This window comes from Callorhinus ursinus, unplaced genomic scaffold (genome assembly GCF_003265705.2).
Source record: "Callorhinus ursinus isolate GAN/ISIS: 27379988/994484 unplaced genomic scaffold, GSC_fseal_2.0 scaffold10, whole genome shotgun sequence".
NCBI classification, from domain to species: Eukaryota; Metazoa; Chordata; class Mammalia; order Carnivora; family Otariidae; genus Callorhinus; species Callorhinus ursinus.
Genome location: NW_027397072.1, coordinates 65,909,889 through 65,923,666, shown reverse-complemented (window position 1 = coordinate 65,923,666; position 13,778 = coordinate 65,909,889). Strand labels below are relative to the sequence as shown.

At 33.0% G+C, this 13,778-nt stretch overlaps 1 protein-coding gene across 5 annotated transcripts in view; it reads right to left on the bottom strand.

Annotated features, from left to right (window-relative positions):
- Positions 1–13,778, bottom strand: part of CCDC88A (coiled-coil domain containing 88A) — a 116,821-nt gene that overhangs the window by 73,919 nt on the left and 29,124 nt on the right. For all 5 annotated transcript variants that reach the window (XM_025868810.2, XM_025868811.2, XM_025868812.2 and 2 more), the window contains exons 3-5: positions 11,551–11,659; positions 5,021–5,090; positions 3,054–3,112 (exon numbers count right to left, since the gene is read on the bottom strand). In XM_025868810.2, coding sequence (XP_025724595.1) covers positions 3,054–3,112; positions 5,021–5,090; positions 11,551–11,659 — 238 coding nt within the window. The remainder of the gene's footprint in view (positions 1–3,053; positions 3,113–5,020; positions 5,091–11,550; positions 11,660–13,778) is intronic.

Sequence of the window (13,778 nt, the reverse complement as noted above, 5' to 3'; positions counted from 1 at the left end):
GACACTCTGACACATGCTAAAACATGGATGAACCTTAAAGACATTATGCTAAGTGAAATAAGTCAGTTATAAAAGGACAAATACTGAATGATTCCACTTATGTCCTAGAGTAGTCAAATTCATAAAGACAGAAAGTGGAGAATGGTGGTTGCCAGGGGCTGGGAGTAAAAGAGATACAGGGAGTTACTGTTGAACAGGTGTAAAATTTCAGTTTTGGAAGATGAGAAAAGTTCTGAGATGGGTAGTGGTGATGGTTGCACAACAATGTGAATGTATTTAATGCTAACGAACTGTACACTTAAAAATGTAGTAAAATGGTGAATTTTATTTATAAATTTTCCCCTGACTAAAAAAAAATAAAAAAACAGTATCAGCAAAAAATTCCCTCTTTATATTAAGCTACATTTGCTATTTTCATGTATTCTCAGAAAAAAAAATGCCTCAGCTAGAAGCTATGTATTGTTTTATTTCCCCAAAATGTAATGGGATGATTAATGTTCTAAAATGCTAATTTTTAGGATGCTTTACAGATAACTGGTAGGAAAACAACAGGCTATAGTCCTCAAGCTGACCAAGTTCAAAAATAGTTTTCTGAATCAAATACTAGTGTTAGAATTGCTTGTGAGGGCACACATAAAGGTCAAAATTTTAATTCCAGTCACACTTGACACTCAGTTGCTTTCAACAATATGCAACCTTGCGAAAGCCCAAAATAAATAATATTTTTGGGATACTGAATAGCCAGTACTAATATAAAACTAAGGTCTGCTGAATTTTACATTGTCTTTGAAGAAAAATATTTGTAAATAACATACACTACAAACATTTTTCCTTCTGTGTAGGATGATTTAGCTTGAGAATCTCTCAACTATCTCATGGCTGGGATGCAGAACTATGTGTCCATAAAAATTTTAGCTGATGCTCAGAACTGGTTCAGAAGATGTGTTATCCACTTGAAAAGATTCTGGTGGAACTGGACTGGTTTAATTAGTCAATAATGGAAATATCTAAGCCCTTGCCTTGAACAGTCTTCTTTGTAGTCAAAGTTATTCCTGTGGATTTATGTATAATCAAGGATAAAAAAGTCTTAATTATAAATTTATTCTGTAAGATCTTTTGACAGTGACTAATTTACTGTTTTTGAATTCTACTTCCCCTTAAGAATTTCATACTTTCTTCTTCGAAAGAAACAATTTGTTCCCAATTTCCTTATGCCTCCTTCCATTTCTATTTCTTTTCATGAATATAGTATCTTTTAAAACTTGCGGCCCACTGAATTCTTGGACTTTAGTATCATACCAGCAAACTTTAACTTACTATTTCTACCTACGAATCACAAAGTATAACAGATAAAACTAATCCTGATGTGGAAAAACATATTTATGCTAAACTTACATATTATATTAAACATTAGACTTTTAACCTACTGAATTACACAAGGATAGATTTTCTCTAATAGAGATTACATTCTAGAAAGTGTTCAAACAATACTTGTTAGCTGATTGGTTTTGTCCTGAAGTACATTTTAGCTCTTCAGTATCAACAAAGATTCCTAATTGTTCATATAGACAGTTAAAGGCTGACAGGAGATTCTGACTGTTACACATTTTATGTCATTAGCGTCAGTGGCTCCCAAATGCCGACAGGATGAAATCTAAATTCTTTTTTTTTTTTTTATTAACATACAATGTATTGTTTGTTTCAGGGCTACAGGTCTGTGATTCATCAGTCTTACACAATTCACAGCTCATGATGGTTTCTTTAATATTTTAGGCTTTCCCTAAACTGTTCAGAGAAAGTCCTTAGTTCTGCTCCACTCCCACTGTCAATTTTAGTAACCAGAAATAACAACCAAATAGTAACCAGAAGTTACAAACAAATTTATGCTGTCACTATGTTATTTAAATTTACATAACATCCATCAATAGAGGGTATTTTTAAAAGCAAATACAGTATTCAAGACTGTAAATAATTAAGGACTGTGTTTCTAATTTAGGATCTGATGACCAAATTATAATAGCAATGACCACAAACACTATTTTTACTGAATATTTAATCAATTATGAAGTAAGCACCTGTATATTACAGAGCATGAAACTTTAATAACATGCACCGTGTAAGTCTATACCTCCCACGCAGTTAGCTCTAAAAGCCACACTCTCTTGGAATTATAATTTCTGGCATATGTATGTAAAAAATTACTTGTGGTCACAGTATTTGTTTACAAATAAAATCATTCCAAAAATAACTGAGATAGTTTAACACTGTAATCACTTATCCAAAATTGGCCAATTAAAGGAAAAATCAACACAGAGAAGTAGGTTTTGAAGTCAGACCAGAGTTTAAATTTAACTCTTTGGCCTGTTGGCAATATGAATCTCGAGCAACCATCTTGGTTTGTCAGGGACAGTCTCAGTTTACACATGCAGTTCCACTGTAATTGTTAACAGTACCCTTTCCAACTCTCACAAGTGTCTTAATTTGGGTAACTTAAATATCATCCTACCTAAACACCAATCTCCTTATGTGAGAAAAGATATAAGAAAACCTATATAAGAATCATACCTGACTCAAAGTAGGTATTCAATATATCACAGCTGCTATTATTATTATAATCACTCATCAAAAGGGCAATATAATAATAATCCAGACTCCAAAATAACATATTTCATAATTTCTGCCTCTCTTTGTTGTTAATTATCCCTTCTGTAACATACAAACATGCACACATGAATCATAAGGATGTTTTGGGAGTTTTTAAGAGTACCTCTAAGGAAATCTGAAAAACTTGGGGCCAGTAAAAACCTCAAAAATAAAAAAAAAATACATGTTTTTAAATAATACAATTATCTGATAATATAAGAACAGTTTGAAATAAAATAAGAGAATAAGTGTTTTCCTTCAAAATCTCCTTAGAAGGTTATAGTTATTTAAAAGTTCCTAACATAGACTTTGAAAAAGCAATAGCCCATCTTTAAGTCTTTCAGAAACTAGAGCCTGAAAAAACATACAAAGTTATTAAAATGAAAATACAAAGAAATATTTTAACTTACCTGAACTGCACAACCCAGTAAAAGTAAAAGCAACTTTTTAACTTCTTCTGTGCCTTGTTCTGCAATAAAAACGATTGCTAAGTACTACATTTTACTTTAGTTCAACTCTCTTTCTTACATTGGTAGAATCCCTTCTAAAGGTAACATCCACAACAACTTGACCCAAGGATTAAGTCTGCAAGTACAGTGAGGAAGTCAAGAAAGCAGCTGTGTGTGCACAGTGTGGTGACAGCAGAAGAAATGGGCAAGGATGTCAACTTTGAAGGGCTGCGGCACAGATAAGATGACCTTCAAGGCTTTATGCGATAAAGTATGCTAATTATGTAAATCCACTAGTTTTCCATAAATGATTATACCACAGCCGTGTACCAAATGAACTGCTGATATAGGGACATGCCACACACTCAACCAAATGGTTCCTAATAGGTCTGGCTTCTCTTAGGCCTATTAGCGTTTTCTTTCTAAAACACCTATCTTATATGATTCATCTACCTACAAAATTTAAATGGCTTTCCACTGTGTAGGCATACGAGGATCAAAACCTTAAATGTTACAGCAAAGCTGATAAAATGAATGTATATAATAAGCTGGATAAAGTTAATGATTTGTAACAGAAGTGGACAGTATATTTGCTGGTGAACAATACTCAATTCAGATTTTCTCAAAACATACAGCAGCTGTCCCCAAAAAAACGTCACTTCTTTGGGCTAAATTTCAACATCAGGGCAATCGTCTATGACAAAGTCCAAATCTTCTTTTCAAACATTTCCTCTTACTCTCCAGCAAACAACCTACTTTCTTAGCCACACTAATCACCCTTCCCCAAATATATATACATCCACACTCGTCTGCCTTCACTTCTGTCACTCTCTTTGCTTGTCTTTCTTCCCTACACTCATCCCTCTAGGGAACTACTTACTAATCACAATCCTAGGCACAGCTCCAACATCCCAGTGTAGTCTTCCCTGGCAACCGCCCAACCATGGTCCCCAACCCTCACTAATCTGCCAACTTTTAGAATAATGTATCTCTCACCAAAACATAAGATCCTCCAGAGTACAGACCATTTTCTTTATATTCCTGGTCTCTATAATTTGGTAGGTAATTACTAAATGCATGTAAAACTGAAAATAATTCCATTCTACATATAAAAAGGTTTTTTCATTTTTTAATTTATATAATCAAATATCCCAGAATATCTCTAAAGACTATCTAAACTCTTAATTCACCTCATCTAAGTGGTAATTTCCTCAGGAAAAATAAGTGCTTGATTTTAGTTTTTATTTTGACTTAATTTTTGTTTGTTTAGAATGAGAATGGGGGGTGGGGTATGGAGGAGATATACTCGGATTTGGGTTACGGGTAGCCTAAAAGAATAAGCCTGTTGTTGAATTGGTTAGTAGCTACTAATTTCCCTAATTGTTTAAAAATCAAATCTCTGAACAGGTCACAATTAAAATCTGGCAAAAGGCAGAAACTTCTGAAGAAAATAATTTAAATGATCTAAGAAAACTGCTTCTCATCTTTCCATTTAGAAGTAGTTTAATATAAGCTAAACATCAATCAGTAAAATCTTAGATTCAAACAGCTCTGGCAATGAAAGATAGCAGATATATGAATACAAACCTAGAAATTACTTCAAAATCACTTTTTTCCTTTAATCTTATACCCATATTATCTTCTATACTTGTTTATAATGAGACACTAAAAATCATTACAGAAACATATCAACTTCGTAGAGTTGAAAAAAACACTGGACTTGACATAAAATGTATGTCTGTAATATATAGACCTCATCTACACATCACAAATATTGTTTATTTTCTCTCTGCAAAATGGAGTATCACCTCTGACTTTCCCTACAGTCATGAAAAACCTACTGTGTTCATATAAATAGGCAAGATCTTGATAAGCATTATAGTATTACACAAAGACTATTATCACATTACGCCAATTTTAATACTTACCAGAAAAAGGATTTTTGCCAATGATTAAGACATTTGGCAAGGACATCATGATCAATTGCTGCAAAGTCTCCTGTAAAAAGATATCCCAAAGGTTGTTATATGGGTAATGTTGACTAGATAATTATCAACAAGCTATAACTTACCATTTGTGCACTTCTCTGTAGATATGCTATACTGCAATTAAAAAACTTTTAAAAAGGTGAAAAAAGTTATCCAAGGTCTTAAAAAGACTTATGGTTTCACTCATATGTGGAACATGAGGAATAGCACAGAGGACCACAGGGGAAGGGAGGGAAACCTGAATGGGAAGAAATCGGATAGGGAGACAAACCATGAGGGACTCTGGACTCCGGGAACCAAACTGAGGGTTACAGAAGGGAGGGGGATGTGGAGATGGGACAGCCAGATGGTGGGTATTAAGGACGGCATGTAATGTGATAAGCCCTGGTGTTATACACAACTAAACAGTCGTTGAACACTACATCAAAAACTAATGATGTAGTATATGTTGGCTAACTGAACATAATAAAAATAAATAAAAAATTAAAAAATGCAAAAAAAAGACACCAAGATCTTAAACTTTTTGTAACTTTAAGTTAATAAATTAAGTAACAAAAATTAAAATGTCAGCTAGACTTAATAACACATCTATTACTTACAAAATAGCGGCGCCTGGGTAGCTCAGTTGGTTAAGCGTCTGCCCTCAGCTCAGGTCATGATTCCAGAGTTCTGGGATCAAGCCCCACATTGGGCTCCCTGCTCAGTGGGGAGTCTGCTTCTCCCTCTCCCTCTGCCCCTGCTTATGCTCGTGCTCGCTCTCTCTCAATCACTGTCTCTCAAATAAAATCTTAAAAAAAATAATACCTACAAAATAAGTGTCCAAGTAGAACAGGTCTAATATTTATTTGGAAATCTGAGTTTTAGGTGTTAGATACTTAAACATCATTCCTCAATAAAAGATCAAGCATGTGTACGTTTTTGACCTTTTGTTACCTCCCTTTAAGGGAATAAAAACCTCTATTAAAATTAAGGAAGCTAGTTACTTCATTAAAAATTGTGTCTTCTGATCATTTCATGCCTGTGAACTCTTCCTCAATCATTATTTCTCCCTTCTATCTACAATAGATGTTTTACTTAGATTTCTGTCAAACTTTCAGTGACAAGAATATATATACATTCTGATAGTACAGGGTGATTCAGAAAGAATTGAATGCTTTCATATTACTCATTTTAGGTAATAACTATGCATCTTCCATTTATCCTACCCCTTTTTTGAGGAAATGAAGGAACACAATGTGTCTATCATTACTAATAATGGCATGCTACAAAGGGTCTGAGATGAAGTAGACTACAGGACTGATTGGTGTCCTGTGATACTACCGAAATCTTTGCAAGATTAGAGAAATAACAGTGAATGTCCTTACAATTTGGCTTTCACTACATATTCAGACATAACTAGTTACTAAGAAGTTTTTAAAATTATTTCTTTCTGAGTCACTCTTTACTTAATACTATGATGAGGGAGCAAATACCATGAAAAGTTAACTTGTATTGCTTTTTTAGATGTGTAATTCTAGATCACATAAAGCATTTTCCCATAGCCAGTATGTGACATGTACCAAAGGCTCATTAGAATTAACCTTTTATCTTTAATTCCTTATAGGTATGCATGAGAAAGTTTCAAAACATTTTATTCAGCATTATATTTACTAGCCCTTTGAAAACTATTACCAAAAACATGCATACATTTAAAGAAAAAGTATATACTCTGTATGTGTATCTGATTAGATAAGTAATTAAGAGTAAGTGTCAAACCTGCTAAAATCATTTACTCCAAAGACTGAGACCGAGGCTGGTTATTTAATAAATGAATTTTCCAATTCAAAGCAAGTTACCTCAAGATGGAATATGCTGTTAGCTAAGTAGGTAACAGCTAAATGGACTTAAGGGAATAAATTTCTAATTTTTCTTATTTTTAGTTTCCTTGCCTTGAAGCAAAATTATCAGTACTATCATTGTACATATGTAAGAGAAATCATAAATAAGAGCTATATAAAAAAAGCAATCACTATTTTGTCTCTATCCCACTTAGTGGATAGTCTAAGTCTGAACAAAGAACATTCAAATTCAGTATCATAAAAGGAGGCATTAAATTCTAAGAGATCCTGAATTATTAGAAAAAAGCTTTATTTCAAGATAAAAGATTAATTCTCATTTACATCTTTTATTTCGGGGTAACATGAGTGAAAATTGATAAATCACACTAGAAAACATCAACTTTTCAAGGCAATTTATTATATTGATTTACCATGTAATATCCTATGTTGGTACATGGTTATAACGAAACTGTCCAGGTGAATAATCTTCAATATGGTCGCTACCTTGTTCCTCCACCCTCTTCCTCAGCTGGCTCCCTACTCTCTGCCTACTCTGTTATCCCATGCCTCATGCTAATTCAGTCTCTTCACAAAGACGAAAGCCAATCTCATAGATTTTTTTCACCATATGGTCTCATCAATGACCTCATGTGTTTCACTTTTACACTGTGAAATTCTATTATATTTGGATGATACACTTGCTACAGGACACTGCTAAATTTAAAATTATCTCCATGTATCTAAAAATGTACTTTAGTATAGTAGAATCTGATACCTAGCATAACATGCTGGTGGAGTACAGTCCGAATGCCTAGGCTTAAATGAAAGTTCCATGACTATGTATGTGACTTTTCTTGGGAAGGGTAGGAAATAAAATGAAAGTATAAAGGTATTTTTTAAATGATAAAGGTTACAAAATATTAGTTAACAGGAGAAAATCTACTTTTCTACTCTACTTTTACTTTACTTCTAAGTATTAAGTTTGTTATGTCTGAAAGTTCTAATATTAGGCAAGGCAGCTAAAAAGTACACAGATTAAAAAAAAAACTAAATTATTCTAAAAATCTCCATTTGGTTCTATGGGTTCTTCACAGGATTCTGGTTACATTTTTGTAAAAATTCCTATTTCCCTATTCTAATCTTACAAGTAACATCAAAAATATAGAAGACATAAAAGATATTAGAGGCTTAAAAAACCTGATTGCTACTGTTAAAGCTCTATTATATATCCTCAGACTTCACCTAGTTCTAAAGATGCTCATCATTAAGGTGCTAAAGAAAAGGAAAAATAGGGGCACCTGGGTGGCTCAGTCGTTATGCGTCAGGTCATGATCCCAGGGTCCTGGGATCGAGTCCTGCATTGGGCTCCCTGCGGGAAGCCTGCTTCTCCCTCTCCCTCTGCCCCTCCTTGTGTTCCCTCTCTCTCTGTGTCTCTGTCAAATAAATAAAATCTTAAAAAAGAAAAAAAAGAAAAGAAATGGAAAATAATACATAAATGAGCCCAAGATAAATATGACTTTCAGCAGGAGGAACAAATTAATTGAAGGGTTAAGGATGATAATATATATGCATATGAACTAGTAAACATACTTCAGTTTGTTAGAAAAGTGATTAGAAGGCGCCTGGGTGGCTCAGATGGTTAAGCATCTGCCTTTGGCTCAGGTCATGATCCCAGGGTCCTGGGATCAAGTCCCGCATCGGGCTCCCTGCTCCTTGGGAGCCTGCTTCTCCCTCTGCTTCTCTCTCCCTCTGTCTCTCATGAATAAATAAATAAAATATTTAAAAAAATTTTTAAAAATAAATAAATAAAACCAAAAATCTAGCATTGTTTTAATAAGAACGAAACTGATGACTGTCAAATCACTGTATCACTTAATTTACTCATTTGTTTCAAATCTAAAAATACTGATGAAACATTAAAAGACAAAATAGAGGTTTTATTTACTCAAATCAACTTGAGGAAGATGATAGCTGGAATACTGGCAAATAATACAAAAAGTTTATAAAAAATCTAGCACAGACTTATTTCTGGCAACAAGGAGTACTAGATATTAGAAAGGAAGGAAGGAATCCAAAAATGCTGGATAATTTTTAAAAAATTCTTTTCAAATGACTGAACTAAAAAAATAAATAAAAAGATAATCCTCAGTTAAAAGATAAAACAGAAAAAAAAATTGAACCCTACAAAGGAAGACCAGAAATAAGATGTTTTTCTTGGCCTTTAGTAGAGACTGAGGAGGGTTATTTCCCTAAGGATTTGCAATAATGTAGTACCAGCTTAAAAAAAAAACACAAACACATACATACATAATTTACATACCCATAAATGCAGAGAAAGAGATCCAGAAATACATATACTCAGATGCTAATACTGGTAATCTCCAGGCACTGGAACTATGTTTGTATTTTCTCATTTTTTCTACTTTTCTATAGTATGTAAGTATTGCTTCTAAAATAATATAGAGCTACTTAAAATAAATTAAAGTGGTTCTGGGTTGGTTGCACAAATGAAACAAATCCTCTCTGGAGCAATACATCCTTGGCCCAGACACAGAAGTATTCCCACAGATAAATCCCCTTCCACCCTAAATAAGGTCACAGTTAACACACACACCCCCCCACCACTGTCACTGCTGCCACCACTACCATAAGAAACAGCAAGCTGAAAACAAAAGGTGTATTCAGATGCCCACAGACCTGACTTCAGATTTTGGAATTATCAGGCATAAAATCTAAAATAGAAAAGTGTTTTAATTTCTAAAGAAATAAAGGAATTAAAAGATGATAAAACGAAAAAGCAAAGATAAAAAGACTCAAACAGACCTTCTCCAAAGGAAAGATATAATTACTGAGTCAAAAGTTAATCAGTGGGTTAAACAGAAGATCTGACACATATTAGAGGCAAATTAGCAAACTGGAGAGACAGTCCTGAAAAAAATACTCAGAATGCAGCACAAGTTTGATAAGGTAAAAAGTGAGTTTAACAAACATGGGGGATAGAATAAGAAAGTCTAATAAACATGTACTAGTAATATCTGAAGAACAGAATAGGAAAGAGATTTCAGAAGAGAATATTAGCAGCCAAAAGAGAAAAAAGACAGTTTAACCTAAGAACAAAAATTAGACTGATAGCTCACTTCTCCAGAACAAAAAGGAATCCCAAAATAGAAGAATAAAATATGCAAAAGACAGAGATAACACTAATTGTTAACAAAGAACTGCATACCCAATAAAACTATCTTTCAAGAACAAGGGTAAAATAAAGGCATTCTCAGACAAATAAACACTGAGAAACTTTACCATCAAAAAGCCCTCTCTAAATAAACATTTAAAGGATATACTTCAGTAAAAAAATGATACCAAAGACACAAAAGAAAATCATGAGTGGGGGGGGAAACACATAGCTTGATCTAACGGAACACGGATTCTATTTCTTTAACAGTACTTTTAATATCTTATTTATGGGGTTTTAAAAAAAAGAACTAAATTACAAGACAAGAGCTTAAAAAAATCATAAAGGGGAATAATGAGTTAAAGTATTCTAAGATCATAGTACTATTCCATAAAAGAGTAAAGATACTAATTTTGGCCTTTGCTAGGGTAAGAATGGAAGGTGTAATTCCGAGTGGCCTTTAAAAAAAACAGAAGGAAGGTGAAAAAGATTTAAACCAGTAGAAAAAAATATGTGGAAACAATTACTTATAAATGGTATAATTCTCCATAATAATGAAAAAATTTAAAACTCATTTGCATTTAGTCACATAGCTTTCAAGTGGATAAAGGCAAACTGGACAAAACTATCATCATAATGGGAGACTTCAACTTCCCCTTCTCAATAACTGATAGATCAAGAGACAAAATTAATCAGGCCACAAAAGTTTGAAAAATGCAATTAATAAACAAGCTTGCTCTGACTCTGCACCCAAACAACTGGACAATCCCTATCTTTCTGAAGCACACATCAAACCTTAATAAAAACTGACAACATAATAGGCCAAGACAAGTTATTAACAAATGTCAAAGAATCAGTATCATACAAACCATATTCTTTAATCAAAAATAAAAACCAAAAAAAGACTGCTTGAAAAATACTTTATGTTCAGAAATCTAAAGGCATACTTCTAAATAACTCAAGTGGAATAAGAAACCACAACAAAAATGAGAAAATGTACAAAAATAAACATTTAAAAAAATACAACATACCAAAATTTGTGTGATGCAGCTATAGTGATTCTTAGAGGTATAGTGATAGCCTGGAGAATGCTCATATTTAAACTCTAAAATATGCATCCAATTTAAGTTTTAAAAAGGGCAACAAAAAGTATACTTTTCAAAGGTATAATTCAAGTAGCTTAACAAAGTGTTGCATTATTCAAGCCCTCAGAAACTGGGAACTGGTTTTAAAAATTCATAAAATACAATAATTATTTTTAAAATTAGATAATTATGAAGTGCTTGCTTGTATCTTTAATATTGCATAAGAAATAAATTATATCAATACTGCTTTATCTCTAGCGAATAAACCAGTATCTGGCACATCATAAGCATTTAGTATATGTTAGGTGAGTGATACTCACCTTTTGTTATCACACAAAAATGTGAATACACAAGCATTTATTAAAATACTAAATGAAAAAAAAAAGGATCACTTACCTGGTAATAAAATTTTATCTGTCTCACCAAAATGGAAAGATTATGAATTCTAAGTGAGGCATCATTGTTGACTTTTTTATTTACTCTCTGACTCTCCGATTTAGGATTACTGTAAGAAATTAAAAAAAGATGCTTTAAACTAAAATTATATTAAAATATACCTATCAACCAACAGATGACCGAAAATAAACATAAAAATGTTTTTTATACATTTTTTCTTTAAGAAAATTGTATATCCATATGAATTGACAGAGACAATCCAAAAGGAAGATGATTTTTTTGACATGTGTTCTATGCTTCTAATTAATATAAATGCATTTGATATTTCTAAGACAATGGCAAAGTACATCTGAAACATAAGTCAGATATTGCCCTTCATTCTCATTTTGTTTCTCTACCTTCCTGGGATGAATAACCTCTTAGTTCCTTTGAATATATATATTTCCATCACCCAAAATAAATCTATTTTAACCAAAAATATAAAATATGAGCTAATAACCAAGAAATGCTGTATCTCCTCACTGAATAATGGGGACTATATTTGAGCGGGCACTGTCCCACAGGAATTAAGGAATGCAGTCATGACACAGGTTAATACTCTAATCTTGGGTAAACTTTACAGATTCAATGAAAGCAAATGGTTCAATGATTCTGAGGCAGCAGAAACTGAGGAAAAACAGACCATGGTTAAGAATGTAAAATTCAATGACACCAAAAGCAAAGGCAATATAAGCAAAAATAAACAAGTGTGACTACATAAAACTAAAAAGCTTCTGCACAGCAAAGGAAACCATCAACAAAATAAAAAGGCAACCTAGGGAATGGGAGAAAATATTTTCAAATCATATATCTGATAAGGGGTTAATATCCAAAATATATAAAAAACTCATACAACTCAACAGCAAAAACCAAACACTCTGATTTTAAAATGGGCAGAGGAACTGAACAGACATTTTTCTAAAAAAGACCTACAAAGGGCCAATAGGTACATTAAAAGGTACTTAACATCACTAATCAAAAAAACGTTAATCAAATGTATCACCTCACATCTGTTAAAAGAGCTACATCAAAAACATAAGAGATAACAAGTGTTGGCAAGGATGTGGAGAAAAGGGAACTCTTCTGCACTGTTGTTAGGAATGTAAATTGTTGCAACCACTGTGGAGATTCATCAAAAAATTAAAAACAGAACTACCATATGATCCAGCAACCCCATTTCTCAATATATAAACCAAAGGATATGAAAACAGAATTTCGAAAAGATACCTGCATATTCACTGCAGTATTATTTACATAGCCAACACAGGGAAACAACCTAACTGTCCATCAACAGATAAATGCACAAAAAAGATGCGACACACACATACCATATATACATATATATACACACAAACACATATACATATATATACATATATATATATTAGAATTATTATTCAGCCATGAGAAAGGAGATCTTGCCATTTTCAACATACAAATGGACGTTGAAGACATTTGATAATAAGCCAAACAGAGACAAATACTCACTTATGTTCTTTTTAAGAAGAATAGGAAATCCAAGTACAAGTTAGTGGCACTAGAACAGAAGGAAGTTGATGCCAGAACATAAGCAGGTATGAGCTAGTTCCTCATTAGGGGAAAGCAGTCAGGCTGGAGAAGGACATGGCCAAGTGAAATGGCAGACATTAAATCAGGATTCCCTATGCAAGGGCTGAACGCATAGTATCATAAAGCAAGAACCTAAGCAGTTGTTGGGACACAGTACTGCCCTAGGATTATGACTTTAACTGCCACACCTCCACACAAGAATGCAGAGAAGTAAAGAAACTGATATTTATACAATGGAGAAGAGGAACTGAATAGAACCTCTCATTCCTTAATCCTTCCCTTTTTTACCTAGTCCATTACACTCCTAATGCCTTCAGTTCCTTCCCCAGACAGATTAGACTGGTGCTTTATTTTAATAATTCTCGAACTTTTAGGCTCCAAACAACTTTTGGTTTTGTGGCTATATTTACTGTAATGGAAATTAAAACTGAGAAGATTTCATGGCTATTTACTTATTAACTCATTTTAAAAATAATAAATTACATGTTTAAAAGTATCAAAGTAAAAAAATTAGTGAGAAGAGTAGCATTGTTTTACCATTTTTACACATCTATTTAATATCTAGTTTAAACCTGAAAAACAGGCTTGCTCATCTTTGTTTCTGCATTCATCTATTGTTT